We start from the raw sequence: 13947 nt of genomic DNA on the forward strand, positions 1-13947 counted from the left end.
GTAACATTTTACAATAAGGTTTTTATTTGTTAACATTAGTTAATGTATTATCTAACATGAACTAACAATGTGCAATACATTACTGTAATTATTAATCTTTGTTAACGTTAAAAATACAGCTGTTTGTTGGTTGTTTACTTCACAGTGCATTTAATAATGTTAACAAATACAACATTTGATTTTAATAACGTATTAGTAAATGTTGAAATTAACATTAACAAATATTAATAAATGCTAAAGAAGAGCAATTCATTATTAGTTAATGTTAACTAATGCAGTTAAATAATGTTAACGCAACCTTATTGTAAAGTATTACCAACAAATATCTTCTGATTTAAGACTGAACAAGATCAGGGTCAAATCGTCATTCCCTTAATACTTAATGTGGAGATCACATATACCACTATAGTCAATTTCTTTTGAGGTCTGGAATTAATGATTCTGATACATCAAATACATTCTGATATATCAAATACATTTTAACAGTCACTGGTCACCACCTACTGGCAGAACAGTGTAACAACATTAGTTTCAACATTCATTTAGCTACTTATTTTAATTGCTGAAATCAGTGTATATTCAGACTATAAATTGTTATTGCAATACTTGCATTATCATTTAATGTTTGCAACACAGATGTAGCAATAGTATGTTGTTGAAAACACTTTGTGAAGCTGTTTAAAACATATAGCTTACATGACCACTGCTTTCAGCAGCAATGCAAAAGCAGGTTTAAATATTCTGGTATGATTGTAATTTCAAAAGGTTTAATAGACATAACCGAATCGTTGTCATTTAGGAATAAGATCGCGTTCTTTTGCTTAATCGTGCATACACAAGAGCTTAGGTATTTTTGTATGTCATGTTTTATACCAGACCTCAAAAGAAATTGACTATGGTGGTATGTGATCTCCACATTAAGTATTAAGGGAATGACGATTTGACCCTGATCTTGTTCGGTCTTAAATCAGAAGATATTTGTTGGTAATACTTTACAATAAGGTTGCGTTAACATTATTTTTCTGCATTAGTTAACATTAACTAATAATGAATTGCTCTTCTTCAGCATTTATTAATATTTGTTAATGTTAATTTCAACATTTACTAATACGTTATTAAAATCAAATGTTGTATTTGTTAACATTATTAAATGCACTGTGAAGTAAACAACCAACAAACAGCTGTATTTTTTATGTTAACAAAGATTAATAATTACAGTAATGTATTGCACATTGTTAGTTCATGTTAGATAATACATTAACTAATGTTAACAAATAAAAACCTTATTGTAAAATGTTACCTATTTTAAAAAAAAAAAATTCAACACAAAACATATGACCACAATAACTTTAAGAAACATTTTTTGTTTGTTTGTTTAGATAAATAGGGGTTTGACCTGTAATGTGATGCAGTTAGACTAGGTTACATTTGATAAATATTATTAAATTGTAAAGAAATAAAATATATATTTTTGTCGAAAGAATTCCAGGCGCAGTTCACTCTCAGCCAATAAGATTCCACGTAGCATTTTCATGGATGAGTCGTCTCTTCTGATTGGTTTATAACTTTTGACAGCGTTTAATCCAAAAGCAAATTAATTTCTGCAAGAGCACGGAAGATTCGTGAGCGCACATGTGCAGTTTGAGCGCGCAGGACACGTTTGAGCACGCAGGAAACAGTTTGAGCATGCACACGCAATATCTGAGCGAGAGGAGAGGCAGTTCATAAGAGAGCACTGTATATTTGAGCGCGCGCGTCCAGATTTGCGCGAGAGCAAAGGAAATCCGCGCGCGAGCGGACAGATTTGCGCGAGAGCAGAGGAAATCCGCGCGCGAGCGGACAGAATTGCGCTCGCGCATTACATTGATATGCTCTCGCGTCACAATAATGTGCTCTCGACATTTGACAGTAAAATAACGCCATACAAGAAAATCAAAGCCATAAATCTAAACAAGTTGTGTTCCAAATTTGAGCTTGATATATCAAAAAATGAGCCTTCAGTAAGATTTTGTTTGGCCGCAGTACCAAAAGTTATCACAAGATGAAATTCATCTCCTCCCATTTATTTCCAGTGCGCTCATTTTTGACTGCAAGGAGCACAAGTGTGACTTTTTTTCAGGACCATTTAACCTTTTCAAATCATGTCCATGAGTTTTTTTGTATGTGTGTTCACATAGCAAGTGCCTAAACCTTTACCAAGGTTCATACCACTCCGATAAAGCAAAAAGTAAAATAATAATAAAAAAATAAATACAATTTTCAGTCAAAAATGACCAAAGAGCACCAGAGGGTTAAAATGCTACAAAAGATTTAATTGGAATTTAATGGAAGTATTTGATGAGAAATTTTGAGTTCTTTTTGAGATCTTTGACTTTTGATTGCAGACATTGGTAACAACGTTTGAGGCATGAGATTACTAGGTTCTGTTTCTTGATTGAAAGAAAAAGGATTGAATTGATTCAATCTCCATTCAATCTCTTTGCTTTCTATAGGAAGTAATGGAGATATTAGAGAGATCTCATTTGATATTTTTATTTCTTAAGTACTATATTCTGAGACCATCATGTGCATCATGTTTCTTTCTGCGTGTATCAAACAAAGCACTATCGCACTTGACACATTTTCATTTGGACTATGTCCATTACTCCATCCCGATCAGTATTACTGTGATTCTTTGAATGAATGAAAGCCTGGAAACAGATTTCAGAGCACTCACAGAGTTCAAGATCCTTTTCATAGTGTAGAAAAGCAATCCATGCTTATTATATCCTCTGCTACTGTTGAGAAGAAAAAAGACGGAAGGCATTTCCTTGCCCTGTTTTTCTCTCTCTATCTCTGTGAGTCTAGCGAGACTGAATCTATATGAGGGAACATTAATTAAAAGGATATACAGAGAAGAACAGCCGTGTGAGATAGAACCTTTCCTCTTGAATTTGGATGAGAAACTTTGACAGCTTTTCATCTTCGTCTCTGGCTTACCCAGCCATCCCTCTTTTTTTCCTTTCCATCTGTTTTCTTTTCTTCTTAGAGTTTGCGATAGAGCCATTTTTGCTTTTCTATTTTTTTTTTTTTTACATTCTCCTGTGTCGTTAATTTAGTTTTCTACATTGTTTTTATACAGGAATATCCCATGTCTGCCTTGAAAATGTCAGTCAACACAGTTGAAATGTCAGTCAACACAGTTGAATTTAAGTCACATACAGATTTAGCACTACAATGACAAAAATTTAAATGACTTAATAGTTATATGGACTACTTTTATGATAATGTAATGACTCTTTTATGCTGTTTTTGTCATTTTTGGAGCCTGACAGACTCCATTCTCATTCACTTTAAGTATATTGAAAAGAGTAACTATTCTTTCAAATATTGGTATTCTTCAAATATTCACTTTTTGTGCTCCGCAAAAGAAAGAAAGTAATACGGTCTGGAATGAAGTGATTAAAATAATGACTGAATTTTCTTTTTTGTGATTAACTATTCTTATAAATCACATTTGCTTTGTCCTACAATGCTAAAGAAGGACAGGGTTGACAGCAATAGAGCTCAGAAGTTCCTGAAAGTAAAAGTGCCATTCAAGTTCTCCAAAATGTAATACGTTTTTATAAAAGTTTAGAATTTGATAAAAGTATTAAGAATACAGAAAAAACTCAAAGAGTGATTTAATTCACAGCTCGCAGCTCTTTCATTCCTTTATAAGTACACAATCTTGAACCTTTGTCTTTTTCCCCAGTTTTCTGACAGTTTTGTGGCTTTGAATTTATAGGTTGATTTGGTTTGGTTCAACTCCTTATTGAGGAGTTCTGGAAAAGTCTTTGGAGAAAAATACAAACCCAGGCCTCTATGAAAGGGGATGGTAACTCTATAGGTCTGCATTAGTAAATGTAAAACATGGGAACAATGGCTGATTCTTTAATGGAAAGGAATGACAGGAGAGGCTATTGATTATATGATGATGGTGGATATGAAACTTCTTGCCCTTCAGCTTTATTTTGATTGCGTAGTGTCACATGGGACTGTGAGCTGGTTAATTATCTAGAATCAATAGTTCAGCCATAACCTAATAACAAAATCCCACTAGAGAGACCAGGACAATACACTTATGGATTATGCATGAGCTTTTTAAGTTGTATTATAGACTTAAAAGAAAAGCCAAACCCTCTAATAATGATAAATTAGTAGAGCTAGATCCTTGCAAAAACAATCGGCGTGACCTAAGAGCTTGAATCAATGAGTCAACAGACATTGTTTAAACTTGCTCATCTGTGCATTTTCCTTTTTCAGGTCTTGAGGGACCGGATCTCAAACAGTATGGCATGGATACATTGTTTATGATATTGGGATATTAATAGCGTTACGTAATTCCCCAGCTTCCAGTCTCTTCTGTCTCCTGTCCTTGTTTACGGCCCCAGTCCTCCAGCTTTGTTTGTGGCAGCGAATGTCAATCATCTGTCAGATGTAGAATAGCGCCGTGGCGGGGAGATCAAGGTTTCAGATCAGGCCTTTTGCTTTTTCAGACTTTGAATTTGTTTGAGAGTTAAATGGTAGGAGCGGAATGTATGCTAATGCTGTCTATAATTTGAAAGGGTTAGTTCACCCAAAAATGAAAATTCTGTCTTTAATTACTCACCCTCATGTTGTCCCAAACCCGTAAGACTTTTGTTCATCTTCAGAAAACAAATTAGGATCTTTTTAATGAAATCTGAGAGATTTTTGTCCCTCCATTGACAGCCTATGCAACTACCACTTTTAAGCCCCAGAAAGGTAGTAAAGACATCATTAAAGTAATCCATGTGACTCCAGTAGTTTAACCTCAATTTTATGAAGTGACACAAGTGCTTTGTTTGCGCAAAAAAAACTAATTTACCACTTCATTTACAAAATATTAATCTCCACGAACGTTCACGAGAGCACCACAATGCATGCGTGTTGTGTTGATGCAAGAGCATGTGTTGCGTGAACGTGTGTTGGAGATTATTATTTTGTAAATAAAGTGCTAAATTGTTTTTTGCTTAAACAAAGCACTCATGTTGCTTCATAAAATTGAGGTTAATCAACTGGAGTCACATGCACTGTAAAAAAAAATATCCCCGTAAAATTTACGGTAAAAAAACGGTAGCTGTGGTTGCTAGAACTTTACCATAAAAAATACGATAACAACATTTTAGGTTTTACGGGACAGCACTTAATTTACTGTCTGTTTTACAGTTCAAAACCGTATAATTTAAAGGTTTATATTGTAATAATTAAATAAATTTATTTTGCACACTGTAAAAAATTTTTTAAATTTACGGTAAAAAAAAAACGTATTTCATTAACTGATATAATGTTAATTTACCAACCTACTGAAGTATGAATATCTGTTTTGTACCTTTGTAATACACTGACCACCAAACAGTGGTGATGAGAGTCACATGATGAATCAAAGTTCATCACAAGCAGCTTTTCCACAAGCTGAGAAGAACAATGCTAATATATAGAAATTTTGAAAATGTAATAAACAATAATTTAGCAACATTAGATGTAACATAAAACCTAATGTAAATAATTGATTAGAAAAGAGTATTTCAACGAAAATACATCAAATGTGAAGTGTCACGCAGAGAATTGTGGGAATGCCAACAATGAAGTTTTTCACTGTAAATTATAAATGACTTGTTATTTTCATTTCTGAAAACTGTAAATTTAATGATATTTTACTGTAAAATTATATTAAATGTACTGTTAGATCTATTAGTTATTCACTACCATTCAAAAGTTTGGGGTCAGTAAGATTTTTTTAATGTTTTAAAAGAAGTATCTTCTGCTCACCAAGCCTGCATTTATTTGATTAAAAATACAAACAAAAACAGTAATATTGTGAAATATTATTTCACAGTTTTCTATGTCAGTATACAGTAAAGTGTAATTTACTCCTGTGATCAAAGCTGAATTTTCAGCATCATTACTCCAGTCTTCAGTGTCACATGATCCTTCAGAAATCAATCTAATATGATGATTTGATGCTCAAGAAACATTCATTATTATTATCAATGTTGAAAACAGTTATTTACATTTTTATTTCATGATGCTATGATGAATAGAAAGTTCAAAAGAACAGCATTTGTCTGAAATCTAAATCTTTTGTAACATTAAACACTACCGTGCAAAAGTTTGGGGTCAGTAAGAATTTTAATTTTATTTTTGGGGGATAGAAATAAAATCAATCAATACTTTTATTCATCAAGGATGAGTTAAACTGATCAAAAGTTACAGTAAAGACAATTATAATGTTAGAAAATATTCTATTTTAAATAAATGCTGTTCTTTTGAACTTTCTATTCATCAAAGAATTTTGAAAAAAATTTGTACACAGCTGTTTTCAACATTGATAATAATAATGAATGTTTCTTGAGCATCAAATCATCATATTAGAATGATTTCTGAAGGATCATGTGACACTGAAGACTGAAGTAATGATGCTGAAAATTCAGCTTTGATCACAGGAATAAATGACACTTTACTGTATATTGACATAGAAAACAGCTGTTTTAAATTGGAATAATATTTCACAATATTACTGTTTTTGTTTGTATTTTTAATCAAATAAATGCAGGCTTAGTGAGCAGAAGATACTTGTTTTAAAACATTAAAAAATCTTACTGACCCCAAACTTTTGAACGGTAGTGTACGGAAACTTTCTGTAAACCAATTAACTGTTTTTCACCATAGCATTTTTTACCGTTAAAATCACGATCATTTTTTACAGTGTGGATTACTTTAATGATCTCTTTACTACCTTTCTGGTGCTTGAAAGTGGTAGTTGCGTAGGCTGTCAATGGAGGGACAGAAATTTAATTAATTTAGTTTTAAAAAATCTTCATTTGTGTTCTGAAGATGAACAAATGTCTTACAGGTTTGGAACGACGTGAGGGTAAGTAATTATTGACAGAATTTTCATTATTGGGTGAACTAACCATTTTAAGAAAGAATTTTAGTCACAATATAGACTGAAATCTATCAAAAGTAGATTAGATGTTACAGCCCGACTGTGTCATACAGGTGTTGAAAGCCTTTGTCTGTGAGAAACAGATGGTGAGAGAGATATTCAGTAAAACTGGAAGAACAGAGACGTCCCTGATGTCCCAGACTCTTTGAGTACATGTAGACCACTAAACCTTGGTGGGGTCTCTTTTTTGAGGGGAGCAGTTGTCCGACTTTTGTTTGTGATTGCTACAAACTTAATTTATCCAAATATCATTTCTGTCCATCCTGGTGATCAATCATCTTATATTTTTGCGCTTCAAACCATTTCTGATTTACATATTCAACACTTCACTTTAAAATATTCATCAGCTTAATGAATATTGATGTAACATTTGACTACTGTTAACTACACCCTGCCTGAAGTGAAAGCAACACATGCTGGCTACAGTTTCGACACGGCAATGGGTCTTTTAAGGGTTTGGAAAGAATACAATTATCAAAATAATGCATGTAGGATGCCTTTGACAAATGTATTTTACATTCTTGCATTTGGTAGATGTTGATATCCACAACGTAGGGTGAATTCAGGTTGACTGGGATACTTTTTACCATTGAAATGACCGCAAAAGTGCCCCAATCAACCTGAATTCAGCCATACTCAGTATCCCAAAGTGAGTCTCTTTTTGTTTTTGTTTTTTTGTATATTCCTGGTATAAAAATGCATGATTCAATTAGTGTGATTTAGTGCTGGTAAGATTTTAATGAAAAGATCACAAGATCACACAGATTTGCCTCAATAGGAGGTTTAATAACTCTGTTGGGGGCTCTTTAAGTTTGATTGAAATTAAGCAAGCTTTGCTAGCTTTGATGAGGAGTGTGTTTGTGTGTGTTCAGAGTAAGTGTTAAAATCAGTGAGTAACAAGGGTAAAAACTGAGGAGAGGAAGGAGGAAAAGTGTCAGTGGGTGGACACAGCTCTTTAATCTTAGTGTCTATGGATAACCTGTTCTTAGCTTTTCAACTTTTCCTTTTATTTGCTCTCTCTCTCTCTCTCTCTCTCTCTCTCTCTCTCTTTCTTTCTTTCTTTCTCTCCCCTTCCAATCTTTCTCTTTACTTTTGATAATATACAGGTAGCCAGCCATTATCACACAATACATCCCAGCATGAACTGAAATAAAATAAATCAATGCACATGAAATATTAATTAGAGTAGAAATTATTATATGGCTGTCGATATAGATAGTCGATATAGGATGGATGGATGGTTTGTTGGTTGGTTGGTTGTTTGCGTGGATGGATGGATGGATGGATGGATCAATGGTTGGCTGGATCGATGGTTGATGGTTTAGATCGATGATAGAGCTGAATTTTCAGCATCATTACTCCAGTCTTCAGTGTCACATGATCCTTCAGAAATCATCTCTAATATTGCTTCATAAAATTGAGGTTAATCAACTGGAGTCACATGCACTGTAAAAAAAAATAAAAAAAATCCCTGTAAAATTTACGGTAAAAAAACGGTAGCTGTGGTTGCTAGAACTTTACCATAAAAAATACGATAACAACATTTTAGGTTTTACAGGACAGCACTTAATTTACTGTCTGTTTTACAGTTCAAAACCATATAATTTAAAGGTTTATATTGTAATAATAAAATACATTTATTTTGCACACTGTAAAAAAATTCAGTTAAATTACGGTAAAAAAAAAACTAACGTATTTCATTAACTGATATAATGTTAATTTACCAACCTATTGAAGTATGAATATCTGTTTTGTACCTTTGTAATACATTGACCACCAAACAGTGGTGATGAGAGTCACATGATGAATCATTAGATGTAACATAAAACCTAATGTAAATAATTAATTAGAAAAGAGTTATTTCAACGAAAATACATCAAATGTGAAGTGTCACGCAGAGAATTGTGGGAATGCCAACAATGACGTTTTTCACTGTAAATTATAAATGACTTGTTATTTTCATTTCCGAAAACTGTAAATTTAATGGTATTTTACTGTAAAATTATATTAAATGTACCGTTAGATCTATTAGTTATTCACCTATATAGTACGGAAACGTTCTGTAAACCATTACTCCAGTCTTCAGTGTCACATGATCCTTCAGAAATAATTCTAATATGCTGATTTGCTGCTCAATAAACATTTATTATTGTTATCAATGTTAAAAACAGTTGTGCTGATTAATATTTTTATGAAAACCATGATAACCGTGATATACATTTTTCATAGGATTCTTAGATTCTGCTGTCACTTTTGAAGTTTGTCCTTGCTGAATAAAAGTATTAATTTCTTGAACACACAAAAATATCCCAAACTTTTGTGTCTTTCAGCTTGGAAAAGTGCTGGGATCATTCTCTTTTGGAGTTTTTGTCATATGAAGTGGTTGGATTGAAAGAACTTTTATTCAAAGACGTTTTTTCTTTTTCTTTTATCATTCTGTCTGTGTGTCTCTTAGGAAAGGAAATTGTGCGCGCATCCATTTCTAGAGATCTACCGAGGGGGGATGATCCACTATATGACTCCGTTGGCTCGGCAGGGGGATTTCTATGTTCCTGAAGTTAGAGAGGCCCAAAGATGGTTACTGGGAAATGAGTCTGAAGAGGACAGGAGGACGGACATCACAGGTATACTAATTATTCTTTTCTTATTGATGCTTTCTTATCTAAAGTAACTCACTGTACACTGAATACAAGTTTAGCAAAGACATACTTTTGATTATCTGCACACTTATTTTGACTAAGAACCGCCCATTTAGACAGGAAGAGACAGTCTAACTGACATGTAAGATACCAAACATAGTTAAACCGTGACGTTAGTACAAACTTTTTGGCTCCCAGCCCTGATTTTTAACCCTCCCCCCATCAGTTGAGCACTAATAGTAGCCTATTGTCAATTTAACAAGTTCGCATTTAGTGCGACGAGTGTATTTCCGTGGTTGACATTTTGCATGAAAGCGTTTTAATAGGCATTAACCACCACCTGATGGAGTTTTGATATGGACGTGTCATACTGGCTGAACTCGCCTACACCTGCTCTAGTGATAATGAGACACAATCTGTGTGTGTGAATGGCGCATTGCCCTGGTTAGACCAAAGCCCAGAGGTACCGCCGAGCAAATATGAAACACGGGAGAGCTGTTTGTGAGGGGTGTGTTGTCCACACCAGCTGTCCTGGACGGCGTGTGTGAGTCCTAGTGATGCCTGTTCCACCTGTTAGTCTGTTACCTTGAAACAAACACATTATAATAACTATAATATATGATAGAGGAAGAAGATTAAAGCAGAGAAGATGGAAGATTAAAGGACAAATTTGAAGCCTGCTGGTTTATTGGGTCTTAATGTGCTACTAAATTGAATATGTTTTACAGCATGTCTCATTCCTACTGTCCTGTTCAAATGCACGTTTGATCTTCCAGCGGGAGATCAGACCCTCAAAACTAGAACAAAGTTAGTTGCTAGTTGGCTTGTAACTTTGGTCTGAATCAGAAAACATGTTGAAAATGCACTATAAATGTATTTAACAATAATAAATATTGCTAAATATACTAACACTTTACAATGAGGTTTAATTCATTAACATTAGTTAGCTATATTAGTTAACAAGAACTAACAATGAACAATAGTTCTACAGCATTTATTAATCTTAGTTAATGTTAATCTCAGCATTTACTAATTCATTAAGATCAAAAGTTGTATCTGTTAACATTAGTCAATGCACAGTGAACTAACTTGAAAATTTTTATTAGGTATAACATAAGGTTAATAAATGCTGTAAAAATATATTGCTCATTGTTAGTTCATGTTAATGCGTTAACTACAGCGGCATGAAAAAGTATGCGAACCCCTTGCAGAATCTGTGAAAATGAGAATTATTTTAATAAAATGAGAGGGATAATAAAAAATGCATGTTATTTTTTGTTTAGTACTGTCCTGAGTAAGATATTTTACATAAAAGATGTTTGCATTTAGTTCACAAGACAAAACAATAGCTGAATTTATTAAAATAACCCCATTCATAAGTATGCGAACCATTGATTCTCAATACTGTGTGTGGTTACCTGATGATCCACGACTGTTTTTATGTTTTGTGATGGTTGTTCATGAGTCTCTTGTTTGTCCTGTTCTTCAGAAAATTCCTCCAGCTCCTGCAGATTCATCAGTTTTCAAGCATCTTTGCATATTTGAACCCTTTCCAGCAGTGACTGTAGGATTTTGAGATCTGTGTTTTCATACTGAGGTCAACTGAGGGACTCAAACACAACTATTAAAAAAGGTTCAAACATTCACTGATGCTCCAGAAGGAAACACGATGCATTAAGAGTCGGGGGTGTGAAAACTTTTAAACAGGATGAAGATGTCACAATTTTTCTTATTTTGTTTAAATATCATTGTTTTTCATTTAGTACTGCCCTTCAGAACCAACAGAAGATACTTACATGTTTCCTGGCAGAAAAATTAAGTACAATTTACCTTGATATTTGAATTCAAAAGTTTTCACCCCTCGGCTCTTAATGCATCGTGTTTCCTTCTGGAGCATCAGTGACTGTTTGAACCTTTTTTTAATAGTTGAGTTTGAGTCCCTCAATTGTCCTAAGTGTGAAAAGATGAATCTCAAAATCATACAGCTACTGCTGGAAAGGGTTCAAATATGCAAAAATGCTTGAAAACTGATGAATCTGCAGGAGCTGGAGGATTTTTCTGAAGAACAGAGTTCAGTTTAACTGCTCAGGACAAACAAGAGACTCATGAACAACCATCACAAAACAAAAAAACAGTCGTGGATCATCAGGTAACCACACACAGTATTGAGAATCAATGGTTCACATACTTATGAATGGGGTTATTTTAATAAATTCAGCTATTGTTTTGTCTTGTGAAGTAAATGCAAACATCTTTTATGTAAAATATCTTACTCAGGACAGTATTAAATACAAAATAACATGCATTTTTTATTATCCCTCTTATTTTATTAAAATAATTCTCATTTTCACAGATTCTGCAAGGGGTTCACGTACTTTTTCATGCCACTGTAATGAAAACTTATTATAAAGTGTTACAAATATATTTTCAATATTGGCTTATTATAAAAGCAACATCAAATACTGTTTCTATAAGTATTTTAGGAATAAGTTAAAGGAAAATTTGTCATCAAATTGTCATTTTTTTCTCATTCAGTGAAAGACAATGAGGTTCAATGTGGTTTTTAACACCAATTGTTCATTTTTTGGACAAAAAAAGTATATAGTAATGACAAATGTGCTGTTCACACAAGCAGTTGCATTCCATCTTTTTACCAGTTAGATATCATTCATGCATCAGTATCAAAATACCGGTAAACTCTGTGATGCCAATCACTGAAACTGACCTTTAAACGCTGAGCTGTTTTCTTCAGCCACCTGGATGAGGAGAAGCACTTTAGTTTCATTTTAGTTCCTTTTTTTACTTCTGAGTGGCGGCCGTAAGGGGTTGATCACACAGAACACGATTTTATTCGTAAAAACACAAGACACATTATAGTTACTACTATAGTACTGCAGTTATAGGACACAATAGTAACTGCAGAGTCGCAGCACTGATGAATGAAAAAGAAGACGGTCTCGAGCACGAGACATGGTGCAATGGACTGACGTCCATCTAACGCACGTTTACATAGAGAAAAACAGTTAAAAGCAACGTAACTTAGCGTAAACAGCTCCAACAGAGCTTTATGATTGGCCCAAAGCAAACATGCTCATATCTGTGATCTTCATTCTTTGTTCACACACAGCATCATACCGGTAATTTACTGGTAATGTTACAATTTCTCAAACTGGGAAATTGCCAGAATTGTTTTTCAAGTATTTTTTAAAAAAAGTTCTGTTCACACATGATCTCTAAATGATAATTTACCAATAAAGACTGTATGTGTGAAAGAGGCTAAAGCAGTAACCCTGATTTGACTTTATTTTCCATATAGAAATATGGAAATATGTCAAACCCAACTGAATAAATTCAAGTTGCACATTTTCATTACGCAAAGCTCTTTGTCTTTTACCATAAGCGAGTCTCTTTTGAACTTCACTATTTGAATGTGCGTGTGCCACTCAAACCAGCAACAGATAAAGGAGCAAACAGTCATCTAAATCAGACTGTAATCTTTGCAGTCTGGTGATCATTCAGCATCAGACCATGAGTACAGTATCAAACGATGTGTCAGAGGGGAATATAATGCAGGTTATAAAGCGTTTTCTTCTCATCATGTAAGAACATGTTATCAGTTTGAGAACACCAATGAATAAGAATATTTACAGATGAATGTACTATATATCAAATGTAATGCTGAAAATAATGCTGTATGAGCCATTTATGTTATGGTCTGAAAATCTACATTTTGAGTTTTTGCAAATTCCAAATTTGAGTCTGGAATTTTGAAATGGAAAATGGCTTTTACAGTTTTATTTCTGTCAGTTTTGTCTAACTGTCTTCTTAGTACCTAAATAAACATGTCCTTATGATTTATTAGTGCCCAGTATTCTGAACAAAAATGACTTTTTTTTTTTTTTTTTTGTGAAATGGTTTTCAGCTTTTAATGAGCAGAAGTCTGCCTGCAGTGACAAAGTGCAGAGAACAGATGTGAACAGAAGACAACAGATTTTCTAGTCCTTGATTTTGAAGTACTTCTGGTTGTCTCCGAGCAGATGTCTTCGCTGCGTTTTGAAATTGCCAGGGATGTTTCACTGCAGTTGTAAAGTCAGAAATGACTGACCATTTAATTATTAATATGCACTATCATCTCTTTTTGAAGATTGAGTTAAATTGCAATAATTCACAAAAAAAAACATAACTTAATGTCATGTTTCAGCGCTGTGTCAGCTACACATTTCTAAGCGGATATCGCAAATGATGTTGTCAAGTGATGTTTTAGTTGTCATGCTGAAGAAATGGCTGTGTTTTTGCTGAAGTGGTGTGAAGCTGACCTCG

At 33.7% G+C, this 13947-nt stretch overlaps 1 protein-coding gene across 2 annotated transcripts in view; it reads left to right on the forward strand.

The window, feature by feature from the left end:
• The window catches only part of LOC125256272 (testis-expressed protein 264 homolog), a 68297-nt gene that overhangs the window by 46718 nt on the left and 7632 nt on the right, over window positions 1-13947 (forward strand). For both annotated transcript variants that reach the window (XM_048172113.1, XM_048172112.1), the window contains exon 3: window positions 9444-9612. In XM_048172113.1, coding sequence (XP_048028070.1) covers window positions 9444-9612 — 169 coding nt within the window. The remainder of the gene's footprint in view (window positions 1-9443; window positions 9613-13947) is intronic.

This window comes from Megalobrama amblycephala, linkage group LG21 (assembly GCF_018812025.1).
Source record: "Megalobrama amblycephala isolate DHTTF-2021 linkage group LG21, ASM1881202v1, whole genome shotgun sequence".
In the NCBI taxonomy this organism is placed as follows: domain Eukaryota; kingdom Metazoa; phylum Chordata; class Actinopteri; order Cypriniformes; family Xenocyprididae; genus Megalobrama; species Megalobrama amblycephala.